Consider the following 22,173-nt stretch of genomic DNA (forward strand, 5'->3'; position numbering starts at 1 on the left):
CCTCCATCTTTGTTGAGGGTTGCAAGAGAATGACTTGATATGGCAGTTAGGGGAGGAGCTATATAGCAGCTCTGCTGTGGGTGATCCTCTTGCAACTTCCTGTTGGGAAGGAGAATATCCCATAAGTAATGGATGATCCGTGGACTGGATACACTTAACAAGAGAAATAAAAAATGTAAAAGTCGTTTAAAATTGCATGCTCTATATGAATCATAAAAGAAATATAAAATTAAATTTATGCTTATCTGATGAATGTATTTTTTTCCGGATACGGTGAATCCCCGTAACCAGCAACTGCTGTTGGGAATATCACTCCTGGACAGCAGGATGAGGCAAAGAGCACCACAGCAAAGCTGTTAAATGTCACTTCCCTTCCTACAATCCCCAGTCATTCGACCGAAGGAAAATGGAGAAAAAGTAAAAAGGTGCCTGAGGTTAAAGTTAAAAATAACCGTCTTAAAATAAAGGGTGGGCCGTGGACTCACCGTATACGGAAATAAATAAATTTATCAGGTAAGCATGAATTTTGTTTTCTTTCCTAAGATACGGCGAGTCCACAGAATCATCAATTACTGTTGGGAACCAATACCCAATGACTAGGGAGGGACAAGACAGGTAACCGAAACAGAAGGCACCACTGCTTGAAGAACCTTTCTCCCAAAAAACCTCAGCCAAGGCAAAATAATCAAATTTGTAAAATTTGGATAGGGTATGCAGAGAAGACCTAATTGCAGCCTAGCAAATCCGTACCACAGAAGCTTCATTTTTGAAAACCCAAGAAGAATAGACAGCCCTAGTGGAATGAGCTGTAATTCTCTCAGGAGACCGCTGCCCAGTAGTCTCATAAGAAAAACCAATTATACTTCTCAACCAGATAGAAAGAAGTAGCAGAAGCTTTCTGACCTTTATGTTTCCCAGAACAAGCAGGGCGAAAATCCTTAGTCGCCTGTAGATAGAATTCAAGAACACGCACAACATCCTAGTTGTGCAACAAACGTTCCTTATGAGAAGGAAACAATGAAGGAACAACAATTTCCTGATTAATATTTCTATCCGAAACAACTTTTGGATAGTACGAAGAACAGTCTTATCGACATGAAAGATAAGATAAGGCGATTCACATTCTGACCAAGGCCTGACAAAAAGATTGCACATCTGGCACGTCCGCTAAATGCTTATGTAGAAAAATAGATAATGCAGAAATCTGACCCTTCAGGGTACGGACTGACAAACCCATCTCCAGACCTTCATGGAGAAAGGACAAAACCCTAGGAACCCTGACCCTACTCCAAGAGTAGCCCTTGGATTCACACCAATAAAGAGATATTTACACCATATATTATGGTAAATTTTTCTAGAAACAGGCTTGCAAGCCTGAATCATGGTCTTAATGACCGACTGGATGAAAGAAGGGACCCTGAATCAGAAGGTCCCTCCTCAGAGGCAGTCTCCAAGGTGGAATAGATTACATCTCCACTAAGTCTGCATACTAGATCCCGAGATGCCACGCAAGGGCTATTAGAATTACTGACGCTCTCTACTGATTGATACGAGCAATGACTCGTGGAAGGAGATTAAATGGAGGAAACAGGTATGCCAGCTTGAATCCCAAGGAACCACCAGAGCAACTATCAGAGCGGCCTGTGGATCGCCTAACTTAGAACCGTACCTTGGAAGCTTGGCATTTTGCAGAGACGCCAACAAATCCAACTCCGGCACCCCCCATTTTGAGGGTTAAGTTGGAGAACAGCTCTGGATAGAGTTCCCACTCCCCGGGATGAAAAATCTGTCTGCTCAGGAAATCCGCTTTCCAGTTGTCCACTCCTGGAATGTGGATGGCAGATAGACAATTGTGAGCTTCTGCCCACTGAACAGTCCAAGTCACCTCCTACATGGCTAAGGAACTCCGAGTTCCTTCCTGGTGGTTGATGTAACCATTGAGGTGATATTGTTTGATTGGAACCAAGCCAAGGACGTCTGAGACCAAGTCATCAGAGCATTGTAAATCGCTCAACTCCAAGATGTTAAAGAAGTGAACCCAGACTGCTTCCCCGCCCAGCAGGTTGGCGTCTGTGGTCACATCACCCAGGAATGTCTCTAAAAGCACGCACTCTGAGACAGATACTCCTGAGAAACCACTACAGGAGAGAGTCTCTTGATCTAGATATATCCTCTGACACAGATCCAAATGTTCTCCATTTTATGGAAAATAGCAAAGGGAATGATGTCCATGGAAGCCATCAGACTAACTCCCTCCTTACATTGAGTCACTGAAAAGTGAAAGTAAAATCAACTGCAGCTAGATCCAAACTCATAACCTTCTGGTTACAAAATGGCTAAGCTATTAACCGGACCACAAAAGCTTGCTGTTGGCCAGGCAGTAGACTGCAGAGAAAGGAAAAGGAATAAATCCTTGATTACCTGACCTCTGTTACAAATCTTCTCCTAGATAGATAATCTATTAAGGTCCTCAAATAAATCACCCTTGTAAAAGGAACAAGAGAAGTCTATCCAGATTAATTTCCCATCAATGGAAAGGTAGATTAGACAAGATCCTTTGAAATTTGGCTTTTATATTCTATATTCTTTTTTTTTTTTTTTTAAACAAAGACATTCAGTTACTGTGGATCATAAAATGCTATCACAATCCTTTTTTAAGTCTATCAGTCAAGTCATCATTATATACATAATGCGGATATTTTATTTGATGAGGTGCACAAATCATCTTTTCCATCACTTGAACATTGAAGATTTATGGAAAAAAAAGAAGAAGAAGCCATTTTTGCAGCAATCTTGTATTGGCAGATGCAAGCTTTCATCTTCCCTATTTTCTTCTAGGAAGTGATCCTCTGTAATTTGTCTCTGGTCATCCAGCACATCTGAGAAAATGGCCTGTTTTACACCCAGCAATTAGTAACTGTCCCTATGCTCCTTTGAAAGGGAGTTTGCTCGAAGAAGGATGACACCTGAACCATACATTGTCCAGAAAAACACCCTTGCATATCCCAAGACCAAAAAAGTCTTTCTAGGATGACGAGAATCAGAAACTTGAGAATATCCCGAAAAATAGAAACAATAAATATAAATCCTTCAGGTCTATGTTCGTTATGAACAGGCCCTCTTGAACCAAAGGAGAATGGATACTACTTTGAAGGTCAGAACCTGAGAACTTGAGGTAAATACCTAGATCCCGTTCCCAGACAGGGACAGGAACTATCACTCCCAGAGAGGAAGGTCCTGAACCTAGTTCAAAGAATGCCTCTCATCCTACCTGGATTGCAGATACTCTAGAATTCGAAATCTGCCCCTGGAAGGAAATCTTAGATTGAACTCCAAAAAACAAGACAGACCCTACAGAAAGAGGAAAAGGAAATCCTTCCTTTAATCTTACTCTGTTGACGTGAAGTAGAAAAACCTTTTTCACCCAAAAAGTCAGAGGATAATCCTGCCAGACCAAGTACAAAACAAGGTCTCGTCTTTAAAAGGAAACGCCAGAAGCGAGAATTTGGAGGAAACATAAAATATTGAACCTGCTACTTCAGAACTATAAATCATAGGCTGTACCACTAAGCCATAGGTAGGCTTCTCAGCAGACCAATATTTCAGCCACAATGCCCGGCGGGCTAGCAAAGCAAGTATAATAAGACAAGGCATTGCTCTAATGAACAATTAACTGTCTTATCCATGGATACTTAAAAGAGCAGCTACCCTCCATAGGGATCTAAGTTCTCTGAACCATAGTAGAAAGGCTCTCTTTCTACTTAGGGCACTGTGCATTTTAATGGAGCCAACAACAGGAAAATCCTTTAAAAGGACGGGAGAAAGGGATCCCTAGCTTCTCCTATTCCTGTGAAAATATCTAGAAATACTTCCTCATATGAAAGAACACCATAGAAATGATAAAGTTCACAAAAACTTTTAAAGGTTGACAACGACAGGGACATCAATGTCGTCAAAGTAGCCAAAACCTCCTTTAACAGTACACGAGGTGTGCAAGCATACATCTGAGAGAGACCCCTTCAGCATCAGATGAAGGAATTATACTGTCCGAATATGAGATTTTACTCACAGAAGCTACCGGCGAATTCTCCTCACCAGCTTAGAAGAGAGCAACATGTGTAGCAGAATGAGGAGCAGAAACCTTACTATCTGAATCTTTAAATGTCCTCTGGCATTTTCCCTGTAGGAAAGAAAAGGCAGATAAAGCCACAGATATCGCAGAGAATACCTGAGCTTCAAAATCTGCAGTCAAAAACACTCCTCCAGGAGATTAAGAGGAACCGCAGGGCACTGTATGTCATGCCATAAAGGTTTGGGACGTTAAAGGAGAAAACTGTGGCACTGCCTGAACACCTATCTTTACTTCCAATAGTTAGGTAAAAACTGAAGCACATAAATTGAATATGCAAATACTCTGGCTAAAATAAGTCCTAAACGACATGAGGCTCAACAATAAACACAATACACGAGCCATAAACATTAATGTCTTAGGAACAGAGTACTAGGACCCTAAACAATTTTATAACAGTGGAAATGACTGTATATCTTAAAAACCTTAACTAAAAAGTTTTAAGACAGCACACACAAGGGGAGAGAAAAATAATAGGTCTTGCTAGTTTAAACATGCTAGTAAGAACCTGCAACCCCATAAGGAAAAGACAACATAGCTGTAGAATACGGTTTTAATATTGCACACATAAGGGGAAAGGAAACAACGGGTCTTGCAAAGTAAAGTTAATAACACGTTAGCAAGAACCTGAGCTTCTCATTAACATAGCAATTTCTCCTCTGCATCTTAAATAACAAAGCGCAGACGCTCACCCAGAGCTAAAAAATGACGCCGCTCCACTTCTCCGAGTAGAAGGAGGCGGGGCCATGATCTGCAGAGATCTTGCGTTTTCCCTTAAACGCTTCAAGACGAAAACATTTCTGTAGTTATATTCTAAGAGACACAGAGGTCTCTGATCTAGTAGGGCACAAGGAAATTAAGTAACACCACTCTGCAAAACATATACTTCAAGAGCGGTATAACTACTAGAAGTCTATAGGACTATATAGCCACATATGCAATATTGCGCTATCCTAACAGACACACAGCCGGATCTGGAAACTGCTTAAAAAGCCTCAAAAGGCTTAATACCACAGAGCCTCTGCTAATTAAATGTGCAAATATAAGGCACACTTTAAGCAAAAAAGGGAGATTAACCCCTAAGAAACACAATCCAAATAATTAGGGTAGAAACATCCAACTCTAATTATCCAAGAAACCATGAAAGCAATCTGAGCCACAAAGGATTAACTCCTTCCTCCCTAGACACATACATATTTAGCGCCTGCCCACTGCCAGTAAAAAAAAAAAATTCTCTATGAAAGATTTTTATGTCCCATATTAAGTGCAGCATTTACCTAGAGTCCTTAATTTTAACCTTCAGTGCCAGCCTCCTAACCCCAGAAGCCCAAAGGCACTTAACTGCACATCCAGCTGTTCGGCAGGAGGACAGCTCACCCGGCATAAAAGGATGCCACTGAAAGAACAGAGTAAATCTACTCAGGCTTTCTATACCAGGACAGCAACATGTTAGGAAAATGCAGTGAAGACCACTTCACAATTTTCTTAACTGCTTAAAAGCCACCACTGCCCTACTGAAAAGACTAACGTGGAGTACGGCTTGACCCAAACTTGAGAGGAAAGATCAGAGCAAACCTACTCTGAAATTCTTGACTGAAGTGAAATAAATGCAATCTTCTTCAGACACCAAAACTTTAACTCCTCCTTGCACCAAAGGCAAAGAGAATGACTGGGGATTGTGGGAAGGGAAGTGACATTTAACAGCTTTGCTGTGGTGCTCTTTGCCTCTTCCTGCTGTCCAGGAGTGATATTCCCAACAGTAATTGATGATTCCATGGACTCACCGTATCTTAGGAAATAAATGGGTTTCATATCCGTTTAAATAAAATTAAAATTATTATTGTTTAAACAAGCAAATGTAAGCATTACATTTTATTTTACCTTTATGTTGCATTGATTGACAGGAGTGGAAAAGACAAGCCATATCCATGTAAAAAAAAAAAAAAAAACCTCTTAAAATACATTAAAATGAATGTAAAGTTGAATGAATGACAACTATTAAAAACAAGGGCACTTTCATTCATTAAACTTTACATTGCAATTTTTTTTTAAAAAAATACTTATCTTTTCTTTAGCAAACACAGATCGCAATCCTCTGCCCGCAGCTCCTCTGTACTTACCTCAGCAATGACTAAACTGGCTCCCTCCAATCATGGTGTGCACCCCAGAGCGTCCATCTTGTGAGGACACGCAATGATTGTAAGAAGCCTGTTTCATCAATGAAGTGCTAAGTAAACATGAGTTGTGGGCAGAGGATCGCGGTCTGGGTTTCCTAAAGAAAAGGTATTAAAACAAAAAAAAAAGGCCTGCAATGTAAAGTTTAATGAATGAAAGTGCCCCTGTTTTTAATAGTATTTTTAAAAAACAGGCACTCATTCATTCAACTTTACATTCACTTTAAGCTTGCTACTCAGTTATTTAAGGAATTATTACTTTTTCTTTTTTTATAACAAAGTAAATATAATGTTCTTTTAAGGAAGCAACTTTGTGTTTGTCAATCATACAATAGAACACAGAATATAAAAAAAAAATTACCTGATATTTAAGTAAGTTAACATTTGAAGATTTTTAATAGATTCAGGAATGCACTTAATGCAGTTATGATATAAATTTAAGGTTTCAAGCGGTGCAAACATACAAACTTCTGGTGGAATCTCCACAAATCTGTTTTTTGAGAGATCTGAAAAAAAGAAAAATGACATGACATGACCAATAATATAATTAATTAAATAGACAAAGCATTTTGCAATACAGATGGCCCTCGGTTTACGCCGGTTCAATTTGCGCAGTTTCAGAATAACAACCTTTTTTCCAATCATGTGACTGCTATTGAAAAGCTTTTGGAAAGCAATGCACTAATTAAAATAGCCAGTAGGTGGAGCTGTCCACTTGTTTTGCAGCAAAGTTATGCAACTTAACAGCCTTAAATTGAGCTGTGTACACAGATCAGACCAGATCTATCGAGCAACAAGTTTTAGCAACCACTTCCCTATTATCTTCCTGTTCAGCTACTTGAGGTGAGGGTGCCTAACTGCCTATTAATCACTGCAGATAGAAATGCATAGAATATTTGCAGACCCAATATTATCTAACATGCTAACAATACAGAGAACTGATTGCAGAAAAATGCAAGTAAAAAAACGTTTTTGTTTATTAAACTTAGTTTGATGATGATGCAGTCTGTTGTGTGATTATTTAAATAAGTGCTGTTAGCAAATGTTTTTGTTCATTAAACTTAGTTTGATGATGATACAATCTATATTTTTAGGTTTATAATGCTGTTAAGCATTTAAAGTCTTCATTTCAAAGCTTTAAAAATAATGTATTAGGTGTTACTTATGACAATTTTGAGAGGGGCCTGGAACCTAACTCCCTCACTTCCCATTGACTTACATTATAAACTGGGTTTCAATTTACAACCATTCCTCCTGGAACCTAACCCCGGCGTAAACTGAAGGCTACCTGTATATGTATCAGAAATTACTTAATAGACTGAAAAAGATCTGCGCACAAAATTAAATATTAACCAAATGTGCATTGTTTTGCAGTCCAGGATGCAAAACTGGAAAGCAAACTAAAGGAAAAGCAGGCAAAAACAGAATTTATGTTTACCTGATAAATTACTTTCTCCAAAGGTGTGTCCGGTCCACGGCGTAATCCTTACTTGTGGGATATTCTCTTCCCCAACAGGAAATGGCAAAGAGCCCAGCAAAGCTGGTCACATGATCCCTCCTAGGCTCCGCCTTCCCCAGTCATTCGACCGACGTAAAGGAGGAATATTTGCATAGGAGAAACCATATGATACCGTGGTGACTGTAGTTAAAGAAAATAAATTATCAGACCTGATTAAAAAACCAGGGCGGGCCGTGGACCGGACACACCGTTGGAGAAAGTAATTTATCAGGTAAACATAAATTCTGTTTTCTCCAACATAGGTGTGTCCGGTCCACGGCGTCATCCTTACTTGTGGGAACCAATACCAAAGCTTTAGGACACGGATGAAGGGAGGGAGCAAATCAGGTCACCTAGATGGAAGGCACCACGGCTTGCAAAACCTTTCTCCCAAAAATAGCCTCAGAAGAAGCAAAAGTATCAAACTTGTAAAATTTAGTAAAAGTGTGCAGTGAAGACCAAGTCGCTGCCTTACATATCTGATCAACAGAAGCCTCGTTCTTGAAGGCCCATGTGGAAGCCACAGCCCTAGTGGAATGAGCTGTGATTCTGTCAGGAGGCTGCCGTCCGGCAGTCTCGTAAGCCAATCTGATGATGCTTTTAATCCAAAAAGAGAGAGAGGTAGAAGTTGCTTTTTGACCTCTCCTTTTACCAGAATAAACAACAAACAAGGAAGATGTTTGTCTAAAATCCTTTGTAGCATCTAAATAGAATTTGAGAGCACGAACAACATCCAAATTGTGCAACAGACGTTCCTTCCTTGAAACTGGATTCGGACACAAAGAAGGCACGACTATCTCCTGGTTAATGTTTTTGTTAGAAACAACTTTCGGAAGAAAACCAGGTTTAGTACGTAAAACCACCTTATCTGCATGGAACACCAGATAAGGAGGAGAACACTGCAGAGCAGATAATTCTGAAACTCTTCTAGCAGAAGAAATTGCAACCAAAAACAAAACTTTCCAAGATAATAACTTAATATCAACGGAATGTAAGGGTTCAAACGGAACCCCCTGAAGAACTGAAAGAACTAAATTGAGACTCCAAGGAGGAGTCAAAGGTTTGTAAACAGGCTTGATTCTAACCAGAGCCTGAACAAAGGCTTGAACATCTGGCACAGCTGCCAGCTTTTTGTGAAGTAACACAGACAAGGCAGAAATCTGTCCCTTCAAGGAACTTGCAGATAATCCTTTCTCCAAACCTTCTTGAAGAAAGGATAGAATCTTAGGAATTTTTACCTTGTCCCAAGGGAATCCTTTAGATTCACACCAACAGATATATTTTTTCCATATTTTGTGGTAAATTTTTCTAGTTACAGGCTTTCTGGCCTGAACAAGAGTATCAATGACAGAATCTGAGAATCCTCGCTTTGATAAGATCAAGCGTTCAATCTCCAAGCAGTCAGTTGGAGTGAGACCAGATTCGGATGTTCGAACGGACCTTGAACAAGAAGGTCTCGTCTCAAAGGTAGCTTCCATGGTGGAGCCGATGACATATTCACCAGGTCTGCATACCAAGTCCTGCGTGGCCACGCAGGAGCTATCAAGATCACCGATGCCCTCTCCTGCTTGATCCTGGCTACCAGCCTGGGGATGAGAGGAAACGGTGGGAATACATAAGCTAGTTTGAAGGTCCAAGGTGCTACTAGTGCATCTACTAGAGTCGCCTTGGGATCCCTGGATCTGGACCCGTAGCAAGGAACCTTGAAGTTCTGACGAGAGGCCATCAGATCCATGTCTGGAATGCCCCACAGTTGAGTAATTTGGGCAAAGATTTCCGGATGGAGTTCCCACTCCCCCGGATGAAATGTCTGACGACTCAGAAAATCCGCTTCCCAATTTTCCACTCCTGGGATGTGGATTGCAGACAAGTGGCAGGAGTGAGTCTCCGCCCATTGAATGATTTTGGTCACTTCTTCCATCGCCAGGGAACTCCTTGTTCCCCCCTGATGGTTGATGTACGCAACAGTTGTCATGTTGTCTGATTGAAACCGTATGAACTTGGCCTTTGCTAGCTGAGGCCAAGCCTTGAGAGCATTGAATATCGCTCTCAGTTCCAGAATATTTATCGGTAGAAGAGATTCTTCCCGAGACCAAAGACCCTGAGCTTTCAGGGGTCCCCAGACCGCGCCCCAGCCCACCAGACTGGCGTCGGTCGTGACAATTACCCACTCTGGTCTGCGGAAGCTCATCCCCTGTGACAGGTTGTCCAGGGACAGCCACCAACGGAGTGAATCTCTGGTCCTCTGATTTACTTGTATCGTCGGAGACAAGTCTGTATAGTCCCCATTCCACTGACTGAGCATGCACAGTTGTAATGGTCTTAGATGAATGCGCGCAAAAGGAACTATGTCCATTGCCGCTACCATCAAACCTATTACTTCCATGCACTGCGCTATGGAAGGAAGAGGAACAGAATGAAGTATTTGACAAGAGTTCAGAAGTTTTGTTTTTCTGGCCTCTGTCAGAAAAATCCTCATTTCTAAGGAGTCTATTATTGTTCCCAAGAAGGGAACCCTTGTTGACGGAGATAGAGAACTCTTTTCTACGTTCACTTTCCATCCGTGAGATCTGAGAAAGGCCAGGACAATGTCCGTGTGAGCCTTTGCTTGAGGAAGGGACGACGCTTGAATCAGAATGTCGTCCAAGTAAGGTACTACTGCAATGCCCCTTGGTCTTAGCACCGCTAGAAGGGACCCTAGTACCTTTGTGAAAATCCTTGGAGCAGTGGCTAATCCGAACGGAAGTGCCACAAACTGGTAATGCTTGTCCAGGAATGCGAACCTTAGGAACCGATGATGTTCCTTGTGGATAGGAATATGTAGATACGCATCCTTTAAATCCACCGTGGTCATGAATTGACCTTCCTGGATGGAAGGAAGAATTGTTCGAATGGTTTCCATTTTGAACGATGGAACCTTGAGAAACTTGTTTAGGATCTTGAGATCTAAGATTGGTCTGAACGTTCCCTCTTTTTGGGAACTACGAACAGATTGGAGTAGAACCCCATCCCTTGTTCTCCTAATGGAACAGGATGAATCACTCCCATTTTTAACAGGTCTTCTACACAATGCAAGAATGCCTGTTTTTTTATGTGGTCTGAAGACAATTGAGACCTGTGGAACCTCCCCCTTGGGGGAAGCCCCTTGAATTCCAGAATATAACCTTGGGAGACTATTTCTAGCGCCCAAGGATCCAGAACATCTCTTGCCCAAGCCTGAGCGAAGAGAGAGAGTCTGCCCCCCACCAGATCCGGTCCCGGATCGGGGGCCAACATCTCATGCTGTCTTGGTAGCAGTGGCAGGTTTCTTGGCCTGCTTTCCTTTGTTCCAGCCTTGCATTGGTCTCCAGGCTGGTTTGGCTTGAGAAGTATTACCCTCCTGCTTAGAGGACGTAGCACTTGGGGCTGGTCCGTTTCTGCGAAAGGGACGAAAATTAGGTTTATTTTTGGCCTTGAAAGACCTATCCTGAGGAAGGGCGTGGCCCTTGCCCCCAGTGATATCAGAGATAATCTCTTTCAAGTCAGGGCCAAACAGCGTTTTTCCCCTTGAAAGGAATGTTAAGCAATTTGTTCTTGGAAGACGCATCCGCTGACCAAGATTTTAACCAAAGCGCTCTGCGCGCCACAATAGCAAACCCAGAATTTTTCGCCGCTAACCTAGCCAATTGCAAAGTGGCGTCTAGGGTGAAAGAATTAGCCAATTTGAGAGCACGAATTCTGTCCATAATCTCCTCATAAGAAGAAGAATTATTATTGATCGCCTTTTCTAGCTCATCGAACCAGAAACACGCGGCTGTAGTGACAGGGACAATGCATGAAATTGGTTGTAGAAGGTAACCTTGCTGAACAAACATCTTTTTAAGCAAACCTTCTAATTTTTTATCCATAGGATCTTTGAAAGCACAACTATCTTCTATGGGTATAGTGGTGCGTTTGTTTAGAGTAGAAACCGCCCCCTCGACCTTGGGGACTGTCTGCCATAAGTCCTTTCTGGGGTCGACCATAGGAAACAATTTTTTAAATATGGGGGGAGGGACGAAAGGTATACCGGGCCTTTCCCATTCTTTATTTACAATGTCCGCCACCCGCTTGGGTATAGGAAAAGCTTCGGGGGGCCCCGGGACCTCTAGGAACTTGTCCATTTTACATAGTTTCTCTGGAATGACCAAATTCTCACAATCATCCAGAGTGGATAACACCTCCTTAAGCAGAGCGCGGAGATGTTCCAACTTAAATTTAAATGTAATCACATCAGGTTCAGCTTGTTGAGAAATTTTCCCTGAATCTGAAATTTCTCCCTCAGACAAAACCTCCCTGGCCCCCTCAGACTGGTGTAGGGGCCCTTCAGAACCAATATCATCAGCGTCCTCATGCTCTTCAGTATTTTCTAAAACAGAGCAGTCGCGCTTTCGCTGATAAGTGGGCATTTTGGCTAAAATGTTTTTGATAGAATTATCCATTACAGCCGTTAATTGTTGCATAGTAAGGAGTATTGGCGCGCTAGATGTACTAGGGGCCTCCTGTGTGGGCAAGACTGGTGTAGACGAAGGAGGGGATGATGCAGTACCATGCTTACTCCCCTCACTTGAGGAATCATCTTGGGCATCATTTTCTCTAAATTTTGTGTCACATAAATCACATCTATTTAAATGAGAAGGAACCTTGGCTTCCCCACATTCAGAACACAGTCTATCTGGTAGTTCAGACATGTTAAACAGGCATAAACTTGATAAAGTACAAAAAACGTTTTAAAATAAAACCGTTACTGTCCCTTTAAATTTTAAACTGAACACACTTTATTACTGCAATTGCGAAAAAGTATGAAGGAATTGTTCAAAATTCACCAAAATTTCACCACAGTGTCTTAAAGCCTTAAAAGTATTGCACACCAAATTTGGAAGCTTTAACCCTTAAAATAACGGAACCAGAGCCGTTTTTATATTTAACCCCTTTACAGTCCCTGGTATCTGCTTTGCTGAGACCCAACCAAGCCCAAAGGGGAATACGATACCAAATGACGCCTTCAGAAAGTCTTTTCTATGTATCAGAGCTCCTCACACATGCATCTGCATGTCATGCTTCTCAAAAACAAGTGCGCAATACAGGCGCGAAAATGAGACTCTGCCTATGATTAGGGAAAGCCCCTAGAGAATAAGGTGTCCAATACAGTGCCTGCCGGTTATTTTACAAAATTCCCAAGATTAAAATAATTCCTCAAGGCTATGGAGTATAAAATATGTTTATATATAAATCGATTTAGCCCAGAAAATGTCTACAGTCTTAAAAAGCCCTTGTGAAGCCCTTTTTTTCTGTCTGTAATAAAAATGGCTTACCGGATCCCATAGGGAAAATGACAGCTTCCAGCATTACATCGTCTTGTTAGAATGTGTCATACCTCAAGCAGCAAAAGTCTGCTCACTGTTCCCCCAACTGAAGTTAATTCCTCTCAACAGTCCTGTGTGGAAACAGCCATCGATTTTAGTAACGGTTGCTAAAATCATTTTCCTCTTACAAACAGAAATCTTCATCTCTTTTCTGTTTCAGAGTAAATAGTACATACCAGCACTATTTTAAAATAACAAACTCTTGATTGAATAATAAAAACTACAGTTAAACACTAAAAAACTCTAAGCCATCTCCGTGGAGATGTTGCCTGTACAACGGCAAAGAGAATGACTGGGGAAGGCGGAGCCTAGGAGGGATCATGTGACCAGCTTTGCTGGGCTCTTTGCCATTTCCTGTTGGGGAAGAGAATATCCCACAAGTAAGGATGACGCCGTGGACCGGACACACCTATGTTGGAGAAATAAATAATGTACTGTATTGCAAAGTACTTTTTAGATAATTTAAATAATTTGGATCGTTTAATATCAGGTTAAACCACATTGTGACACAAAAGTTGCAAATATAATAGCTTTAAGAACAGCACATGTTAAACATAACACATGACAAATAAACACTGAAGGAACCATTCAGGAGGTGGAGAAGCAAGAGTGGGCAGTGTCACAAAGGTCAAACAAGTGGAGATTATCTTTAAAGTGAAGGTCCATTTTGATGAATTAGTGCCTGGTTTTTAATAAACCTATTAAAAACAAGGGCACTTTAATTCATAAAAATTGACATTTCACTGTTTTCTTCAAAAACTTACCTTTTAATCCTGAATGCCGCTCCAGCACCTCCTCCGCCCGTCGCAAGCCGTCTTCGCGGGTCCAAAATGACTAATCCTGCTTCCTCCAATCACAGCGTTGAAACAGGCCAAGATTCCCCCGGGGGGAAGCTGTGATTGGAGGAAGCCCGATTCGTCATTTCTGACGTCTGCAGAGGCTTCCGACGGCCGGTGGAATAGCTGGAGCGGCATTCAGGATTAAAAGGTAAGTTTTTGAAGAAAACAGTGAAATGTCAATTTTGATGAATTAAAGTGCCCTTGTTTTTAATAGGTTTATTAACCCCTTAAGGACCAGAGACGTACCCTGTATGTCGCTGGCCTTTTTTTGGGACTTGATTGTTTTATAGCGCGGTCTTGCCACCAGCGTTGAGACTGCTCTATTCCACAAAGCCTGCTGGAGGGAGGGAATTAATAGCATGTTCTTGCTAGACTTGTGCTATTATGTCCTGAAAAAACCCTTAACGACTAGTGACATACAGGGTACATTGTGGTCATTAAGGGGTTAAAAATCGGGCACTAATTCATCAAAATGGACCTTCACTTTAAGCAGTGGCTGATCTACAGTATCAAAGACAGATGAGAGGTTAAAGGGACACTAAACACAACATTTTTCTTTCATGATTCAAGTAGAGAATACCATGTTAAACAACATTCCAATTAACTTCTATTATTTAATTTACTTTATTCTTTAGATATGCTTTGCTGAAGAAACAGCAATGCACATGGGTGAGCCAATCACACAAGGCATCTATGTACAGCCACCAATCAGCAGCTACTAAGCCTATCTAGATATGCTTTTTAGCAAAAGATATCAAGAGAATGAAGCAAAATAGAAGATAGAAGTAAATTATAAAGTGGTTTAAAATTGCATGCTCTTTCTAAATAAGAAAAGAAAACATTTGGGTTTCATGTCCCTTTAAAGTGATTGTAAAATTGAATGATTTAAAGCCCAGTATTTAAAAATAATCTTAAAAACATGGGCACTTTTAGACATTAAACTTTACCAAGACGCTTCTTTTTTTAAATACTTACCATTTTGTTATGGTTAACATACCGCCTATCCTCCACCCGCATCTACTTCTGTACTGAGCATATCAATGATGAATCCGGCTTCCTCCAATCGTTGCATGTCCCTTTTGGTGTCAAGCAACGATTGGAGGAATTCGGATTCGTCATCGATATGCTCAGTACAGAAGGAGATGCCGGTGGAGGATAGGCGGTATGTTAACCATAACAAAATGGTTAGTATTTTATTGTATAGTTTAATGACTAAAAGTGCCCCAGTTTTTAAGATTATTTTTAAACAATGGGCTTTAAATCATTAAACTTCACAATCACTTTAAAAAGGATATTGTCAAGGTATTTGAAATATTATTAAATAATATATAGAGGTATATTTGTCTTTATTTAATAGATCTGTGGATATGAACATGGTCTGTAGACAAAGGTTTGTTCCTAAGAGATCTCCCACATTCATTATGTAAAATTATGCTGAACACACAGGGGGAGACAATGGAACATTTGGCCTGCCAAATTTCAGAACAGTCACTTAGAGGAATGTTGGGGGAAGTAATTTTGAAAGGAAATGGAAACTAACACAGTTTCAGGATACAGCAAATATATGGATTTCCTCCAAGAGAAATGCCGATCCGTCTGAAGAAATGTGAGAGATACAAACATTCTTCAAAGGAACTGATAATTGGCACAGACTTGTTGAGTGACTCAGGCTGTTTGGATGATAACATCAGAATACACATAACACAGACGTTGTGTCGGGGGTTAGAATAACACAGTGAAGACAAATGACTTACATTATGATTTCAAAGTAACTGTATTTAGAGTTCAAATAAAATATAATGCCAGGAAAATATATATATTTTAATGGATATGAGATGTATATTTATGTGATATCAAATATTAACATCTAAATATATATATATATGGAAAGTAAAAGATTGAATGATATATATATATATATATATATATATATATATGTATATTTTGAAGGCATGAATATCTTAGCCTCTGTGTGTTTAAGAACATGAATAGATGTTTATGGACCTGAAGAGAAGTGATTATTAACATTTATTTTTATTTCAGATCGACATAAACAGGATTTATGTATTCAGGAAGAAATACACAGAAATGTCACATACTATATCTGGGTGAATGCAAATATCAGGAGTTTTAAATACTACCAATCTGGAGATATAAAAATAAGCTGTTATTTGCAAAGAAATGCCAGAATACTGATAAAATTATAATGCATTTTAAGCTAATAATTAGCAGTGTTAAATTACCTTAATATAATAAAATGTTAATAATATAACATATTTGGTATCAGAATAATCAGAAAAAATAACCTAATATTAACCATCTGTAATTGGGGTTATATATGATTAATGCAGAGAGTGTGATCTGATTTAAATAACCATTTTATAAAAAAAAAATTAACTTGCTTAAAAATGTCAGAAATGCTGTATTGTATTGCTATGTTGTACTGTATGCTGCCACCTGGTGTTATGTTGCGAGAACTACAGCCAGAAGGTTCTTTCTGGCTGTTAAAAATGAAATTTCCAAGGGCCAATTCGATTTAGACTTCCCAGATAACCAATGGGAAGGTCAGCTCCCGTAGTGCCACTCACATGATGTCATCAATGATTATATAATGGGAGTGTTGAATGCACAAGGGAGAGTTGTCTGTAACTTGTTGAAAATTAGTGATCTGATTTTGGCTGCGATATACCTGAAAAAAAAAAGTTCACTTCAGCAAGGAGCTTAAAACTTATCCTTGATTTGTGCAAAAACCTTCTTTCAAATGAGATGACCTAAAGACCGCTACGAATTGGTTCAAAATTGGTGAAGTATATTGTATTTTAAATTGGTAGTTATAAGCCTAGGTATTGTTCAAATCTGTGTCTGAATTGGCTAAGTAACTCATCTATACAAGTTCTGATATTGTCGGTTAATTTTGTATTAGGATAAATTGCAATTAAATAGCAGAATATATATTTTATCCTATTGTTTTATAAACACTGTTTAGAATTGTATTGCTTGGATGTTAAAGGTTTTTAGTCCCATTGTGTTAAATAAATAAGGCTGAATTGTGAAGGTATATTGTTCTGGGTTTTGTAAGAAGGATAGCATATCTTAAGAGTTGGTTTTAACGCATATAAACTTTTATTTAATTTCCTTTTACTGCAAATATAGTTCAATATGTTTATGGATATTAACTAAATAAAAGAATTCAGATATTTATATTAATTGTATGGTCTAGTAGGTGCATGGTTGATAAGGGTTTCTATTTCTTTGTATTGTGTTTATAACCCTGCCATAAACTTATATATATATTATTTGGATAGCACTGCTAAGATTTTCATAAATATACTGACATAATAATTGGAGGCACTTTTTCTGAGATTTATTAATATTCCATCATAATTGATATAATATATTTGTAAGTAAATAGAAATTATTATAAAAGAGAAAAAAAATAAATTCATATTTCGATATTAATATTTTAAAGATATAATTTTTTTTTGAGAAGTTGAAATATTAATTTTCATGTTTCGAGATTGACATTAATATCTTGAAATATTATTAAAGATTAATTTTGAAAAATTAATAAAAATATTAATTTTTCATATTTCAAAATTAATCAAAAATATTAATTTTTCATATTTTCAAAGTTAATCAAAAATATTGATTTTTCATATTTCGGAATATTAATTTTTCATATTTCAAAATTAATAATATTTTTTTTTTGAAATATAAAATTTTTCTCTCTTTTTATTGGCAAAAAATTGTATTAGCATTTTAGTTAAATAAATACTAAACCAATACAATAATGTCTGTAGCCAGAAGTGACTCATTTAATTCTATACATAGCAATGAAATTGGTCCCATAACCATACCTATTACTAAAGGTCAGGTCCTTAAGAAAGATATCTTAAGTTACCTTAAAGGGAAGTTTAATATTGCGGGTGAATTAAATGATTTTATGGATATGCTTGAAACTAGGGCTAAAAATATTACCGTTAATAATAATATGTGGAATGAAGAGAATGAATTCTTCCAGGAATTATTAATGATTAATCAATGCAAAGCTCCCATAAAGCGAGACGAACTAATACTAAAATCCTGGCCCCTTTTAATATGCATAATTGACGAAATGTCGTTTTGTGTCACAGACAAACGATTGCAAATACAGGAGCTAGAAAATAGTATTCGTTCCTCGCGCAGACGCGAAGAGGGTTTAAAAACAGCCAAAAATAAAATGGATGAATTTGCCCAAAACCTAGCCACCTTAGATAAGCACAATATGGACTTAATCGCGCAGATACAAGATTTAAATAAACAGCTTGCGCAAAGCCAGAGAGAATTAAGCGATTTACAAAGGTCATATCGCCATAATGAAAACCCCTATATTAGCAATGAGAATAATACAGATAATGCTAACTCCTTTAGCGAACGCGTCAGGGACGAGGTACGAAAATATATAGAACAACATAGACAAATGACCCCTAACGGGTCAGAAGTAGATTTCCCAAATAGACAATCCCCTCAGGATGTAAATCCAGAGGACAGCTGTAGCGCAGCTGATGCGGGGGAGGGAAACTCTAACAGAGAATCCCAAAATAAGTCTGATAAAGTCTATGATTCCCATAAAATAATCACCTTCGTACAACGCGCAGTACCTATATTCTCCAATAAGGGAACAACATCTGTAATTGATCATTTACAGGCTTTTGAAAATGCGTTAGCTATAATGAATGTTACAAGTGAGAAATTGAAAATTGAATTTCTGCCTTGGGTATTTGACAGTAGGCATCACAAATTCTTTGTTTCACTAAAGGATATGAATATTCATTCCTGGAATGGGGTAAAACAACAATGCAGAAAAGAATTCGGGCAATATCGCACTAAAACTGCCGCGAAAATAGCGGTATATGGTTTAAAGTGTCGTGCGAATCAGAGTCCAGTCGAATTCCTTTCTGTATTGAAAAATGCGTACAGTATGGCTGAAGATAATCCCAGATTTGATGGCTCAGAATTTGTAAATTTATTTTTTGAAGCACTACCTACACCCATCAAAATTAACTTAGCTAGAGATTTTGATGAGGACTGCTCATTGGAATGGCTGATCAAAGAGAGTACAAAATTATACTCTATTCAGCAATCCAGTGAACAGGGGGTTAAAAAGGAGTCAAAACCCAAAATTGTGGCAGAAACTAGGGTATCACCTAGCCCCCTCAATTTGGAGTCTAACAAGAGGACTTATGCAGAGGTGGCCAGTCAAAACAGGCCATCTCCACAGAGGTTTAATTCTGCCCCTCCCCCTACACAGGTTGAGGTGCAGGGAGACTATAACCAAAGTGGGGGACATAATCAGGTGAATAATTACTCACAAAGAGAATACTCACCAAATAATTGGTATCCGCGCAAGGGTAGATACAATAAACGGCGAAGATATTCTCAGGGTAACCAGACACCCCAGGTATATAATGCTCCCCAAAATATTAATACTGAACAAGCTGAACCCCAGGGGCAACCACGCCAGAATAGAAATAGTGGCCCTGATTCTGAGGGAACGCAATGGTCCAGGAATCAGTACAATGGGGCACCAAGAGATAGGCCCAGGGGTAGAGGTAACTTGTACAATCAGGTAGATATGCTGTTTACCCAATTAAATCGGTTGAGCGAACAAATCGCTAATATGAGTCAAAAATCTACGGCTCAGCAACCGAACAACACTTTTTTAGGGGTACAGCCAGTGGTCAGCAGTGGACCACAGGCACAGTCATAAATACTGCAGTATCACCTGAAGGGGAGGGTAGAGATATACAAACTGTAATAATAAATATCAATGATACTAATCATGTTATCTCCCCACAGACCGGAAACGGACGATTTGGCCGTGATGACAAGCAACCTCATCCGGGAAAAGTTAACAAATCTCTTCCCTTGCAGCTCTCTCCTAACCTTATCTCCACAGATGCAGTACAAAAGAATCCAACCAACCCTGTCATAGAGGAAACAGGTAGGTATGAAGGTTCCTCTGCATCGAATGACACAGCGAATTCAGGTAAAACGTGGCGAAGCCCACAGATGTACAAGAATGCAAATTTTATGTGTGAAATGATAGAAACTGCAGGAAGATATTATGTACTAGTTGAGCTGCAAGATTCAGTCTCCAACCCTATCAGGGGATTAATTGACACTGGGTCACAGGCAACTATCTTATCCCACAGGTACTACACACAGCTAAATGAGCTAACACCTCACAAACCTAAAATAAAAGAATTTGACGGTTCTCTAATAGGTGTTGGGGGTGACTCCCTAAAAGTCTACGGTACTGCCTGGTTAAAATTTAAATTGGGGAACAGGGTCATAAGACACCCTGTCATTATAGTGGATCTGCCAACTGATCGTTTAATTATTGGTAGTGATCTCCTGAAACGATTAAGCACCATAATTGATTGCATAAATAATGTAATTTGGTCGCAAGTTAAACGGCCTATCAATTATAAAAAATCTGGTACATCTCGCGCCCGACATAGCTGTCACGTGGTGGAAGAGAAACCAGATGCTGTGGAGATTCATTTCAGGAATAACCCTATACCTGAAATCACTATTCTACAAATAGATGATCAGACTCCTTTTAGTGGCTCTGATGGTAATACTTTTGAAATTTCGCCTGGAAAGATAGCGAATATTTCCCTAGATGGCGATGTATTAACCATATCACTCCACAAGGGGGATCATAAAATCCCTAAGGGGGGAGGCCACGCTCAATACCTCACAGGGATTGAGAGAGTTAAAGAGGATCTATTTATCCCTATACAAGTGCATGACCTTGGTAAAACAAAGTATGCTAAAATAAACTTAAAACAGGAAGCTAGCTATATAAGCGAAGGTTTATTAACGCAAATAGCTGAACCTAAAGTGATTAAATATCTTTCTCCCCAAGACCACAGTGTCAACGGCCTGGATGACAGGTCTGAAAGCTATAACATCACAGCTAAGTGCTTATTATCTATCTCTATCGGTAATAAGTCAGTGAAGCACCTGTTTTTAGTTTTAAATACTCCCCATAATCAAATATACATTGGCAATGATATCTTACATAGATATGCCATACAAATAGATTTGATTAATTCTTGCCTCTGGAGCAGGTTAAAGGGGGACCCTGAAGTATTTCAGGATGAAAATGCAGCCCTGAAATCAAACCAGCAATTGCCATATGCTGTGAATATGCAGGTATCTAGCGATGTTATAATTCCTGCTGGGGCTGATAAATTTCTTTTACCCTTACAGGTAAAGAGAGGTCAGAAATTAAAAACTTCTGAAACACTGATTTGCCTCTCCCATAGAATACAAAATCTGGGTGTCTCAGTAACCTACACTCCTATGGTGAATATTGGAACTGTTCCAATAAATATTATTGTGCATAACATGACCCCACAGGATATAACATTATCCAAGGGAACTACCATAGGATATGCACTGGAATCAAGTTATTACACTTTTGGATTCCAGAATAATGTAATTGGGCTAATACCTGAAGGATACCTAACTGAAGAACAATTAATAGAACAATCCTTTGCATCTATGCCAGAGGGTCTATTTAATATTCAGTCTATTTATCCCTTCAGCTCAAAGGAAGGCATCTGTAAAATTGAAGAAGCCTCTCTAGTGTTTGATCAGCCAATCAAACAGCAAGATTACCCCAATCCCCAGAGTCGTGGGAGCAATATAAATTATAATCAAGGGGATCTCACCTCTAGGTTGGAAGAAGCCTATGAAATAGGACAGCCTGAAATCTTTCCAGGATTTCAGCAAATAGTCGAAGAGCAAATATCCTTAGCTAATGGCTGTTCTAGCGATGATGAACGCCAACAGCTGCGAGAACTCCTGATGGAGTACAAGGATATTTTCGCTAAGGATTCTTATGACTGTGGTACCACAGACTTACACATTGCAAGAATACAAACAGATCCTAATGCGCCACCTGTATTTGTCAAACAATACAGACTTCCCTTAGCCTCATATGATTCTCTTGCAGAGATCATAAGGAATTTGGAAGAAAGAGGTATTATCAGACAGGTGCACAGCTCTTATAATAATCCTATTCTAGGTGTCCTTAAGCCCAATGGACAATGGCGTTTGTGTGCTGACTTAAGACAGCTAAACAAACGAGTATACA

General features: G+C 39.3%; 1 protein-coding gene across 1 annotated transcript in view; it reads right to left on the reverse strand.

The window, feature by feature from the left end:
• Positions 1-22,173, reverse strand: part of LRCH2 (leucine rich repeats and calponin homology domain containing 2) — a 600,694-nt gene that overhangs the window by 453,268 nt on the left and 125,253 nt on the right. The window contains exon 2 of the mRNA XM_053700216.1: positions 6,665-6,809. Within this exon, the coding sequence (XP_053556191.1) occupies positions 6,665-6,809 (145 nt within the window). The remainder of the gene's footprint in view (positions 1-6,664; positions 6,810-22,173) is intronic.

Source organism: Bombina bombina, chromosome 1 (assembly GCF_027579735.1).
Source record: "Bombina bombina isolate aBomBom1 chromosome 1, aBomBom1.pri, whole genome shotgun sequence".
In the NCBI taxonomy this organism is placed as follows: domain Eukaryota; kingdom Metazoa; phylum Chordata; class Amphibia; order Anura; family Bombinatoridae; genus Bombina; species Bombina bombina.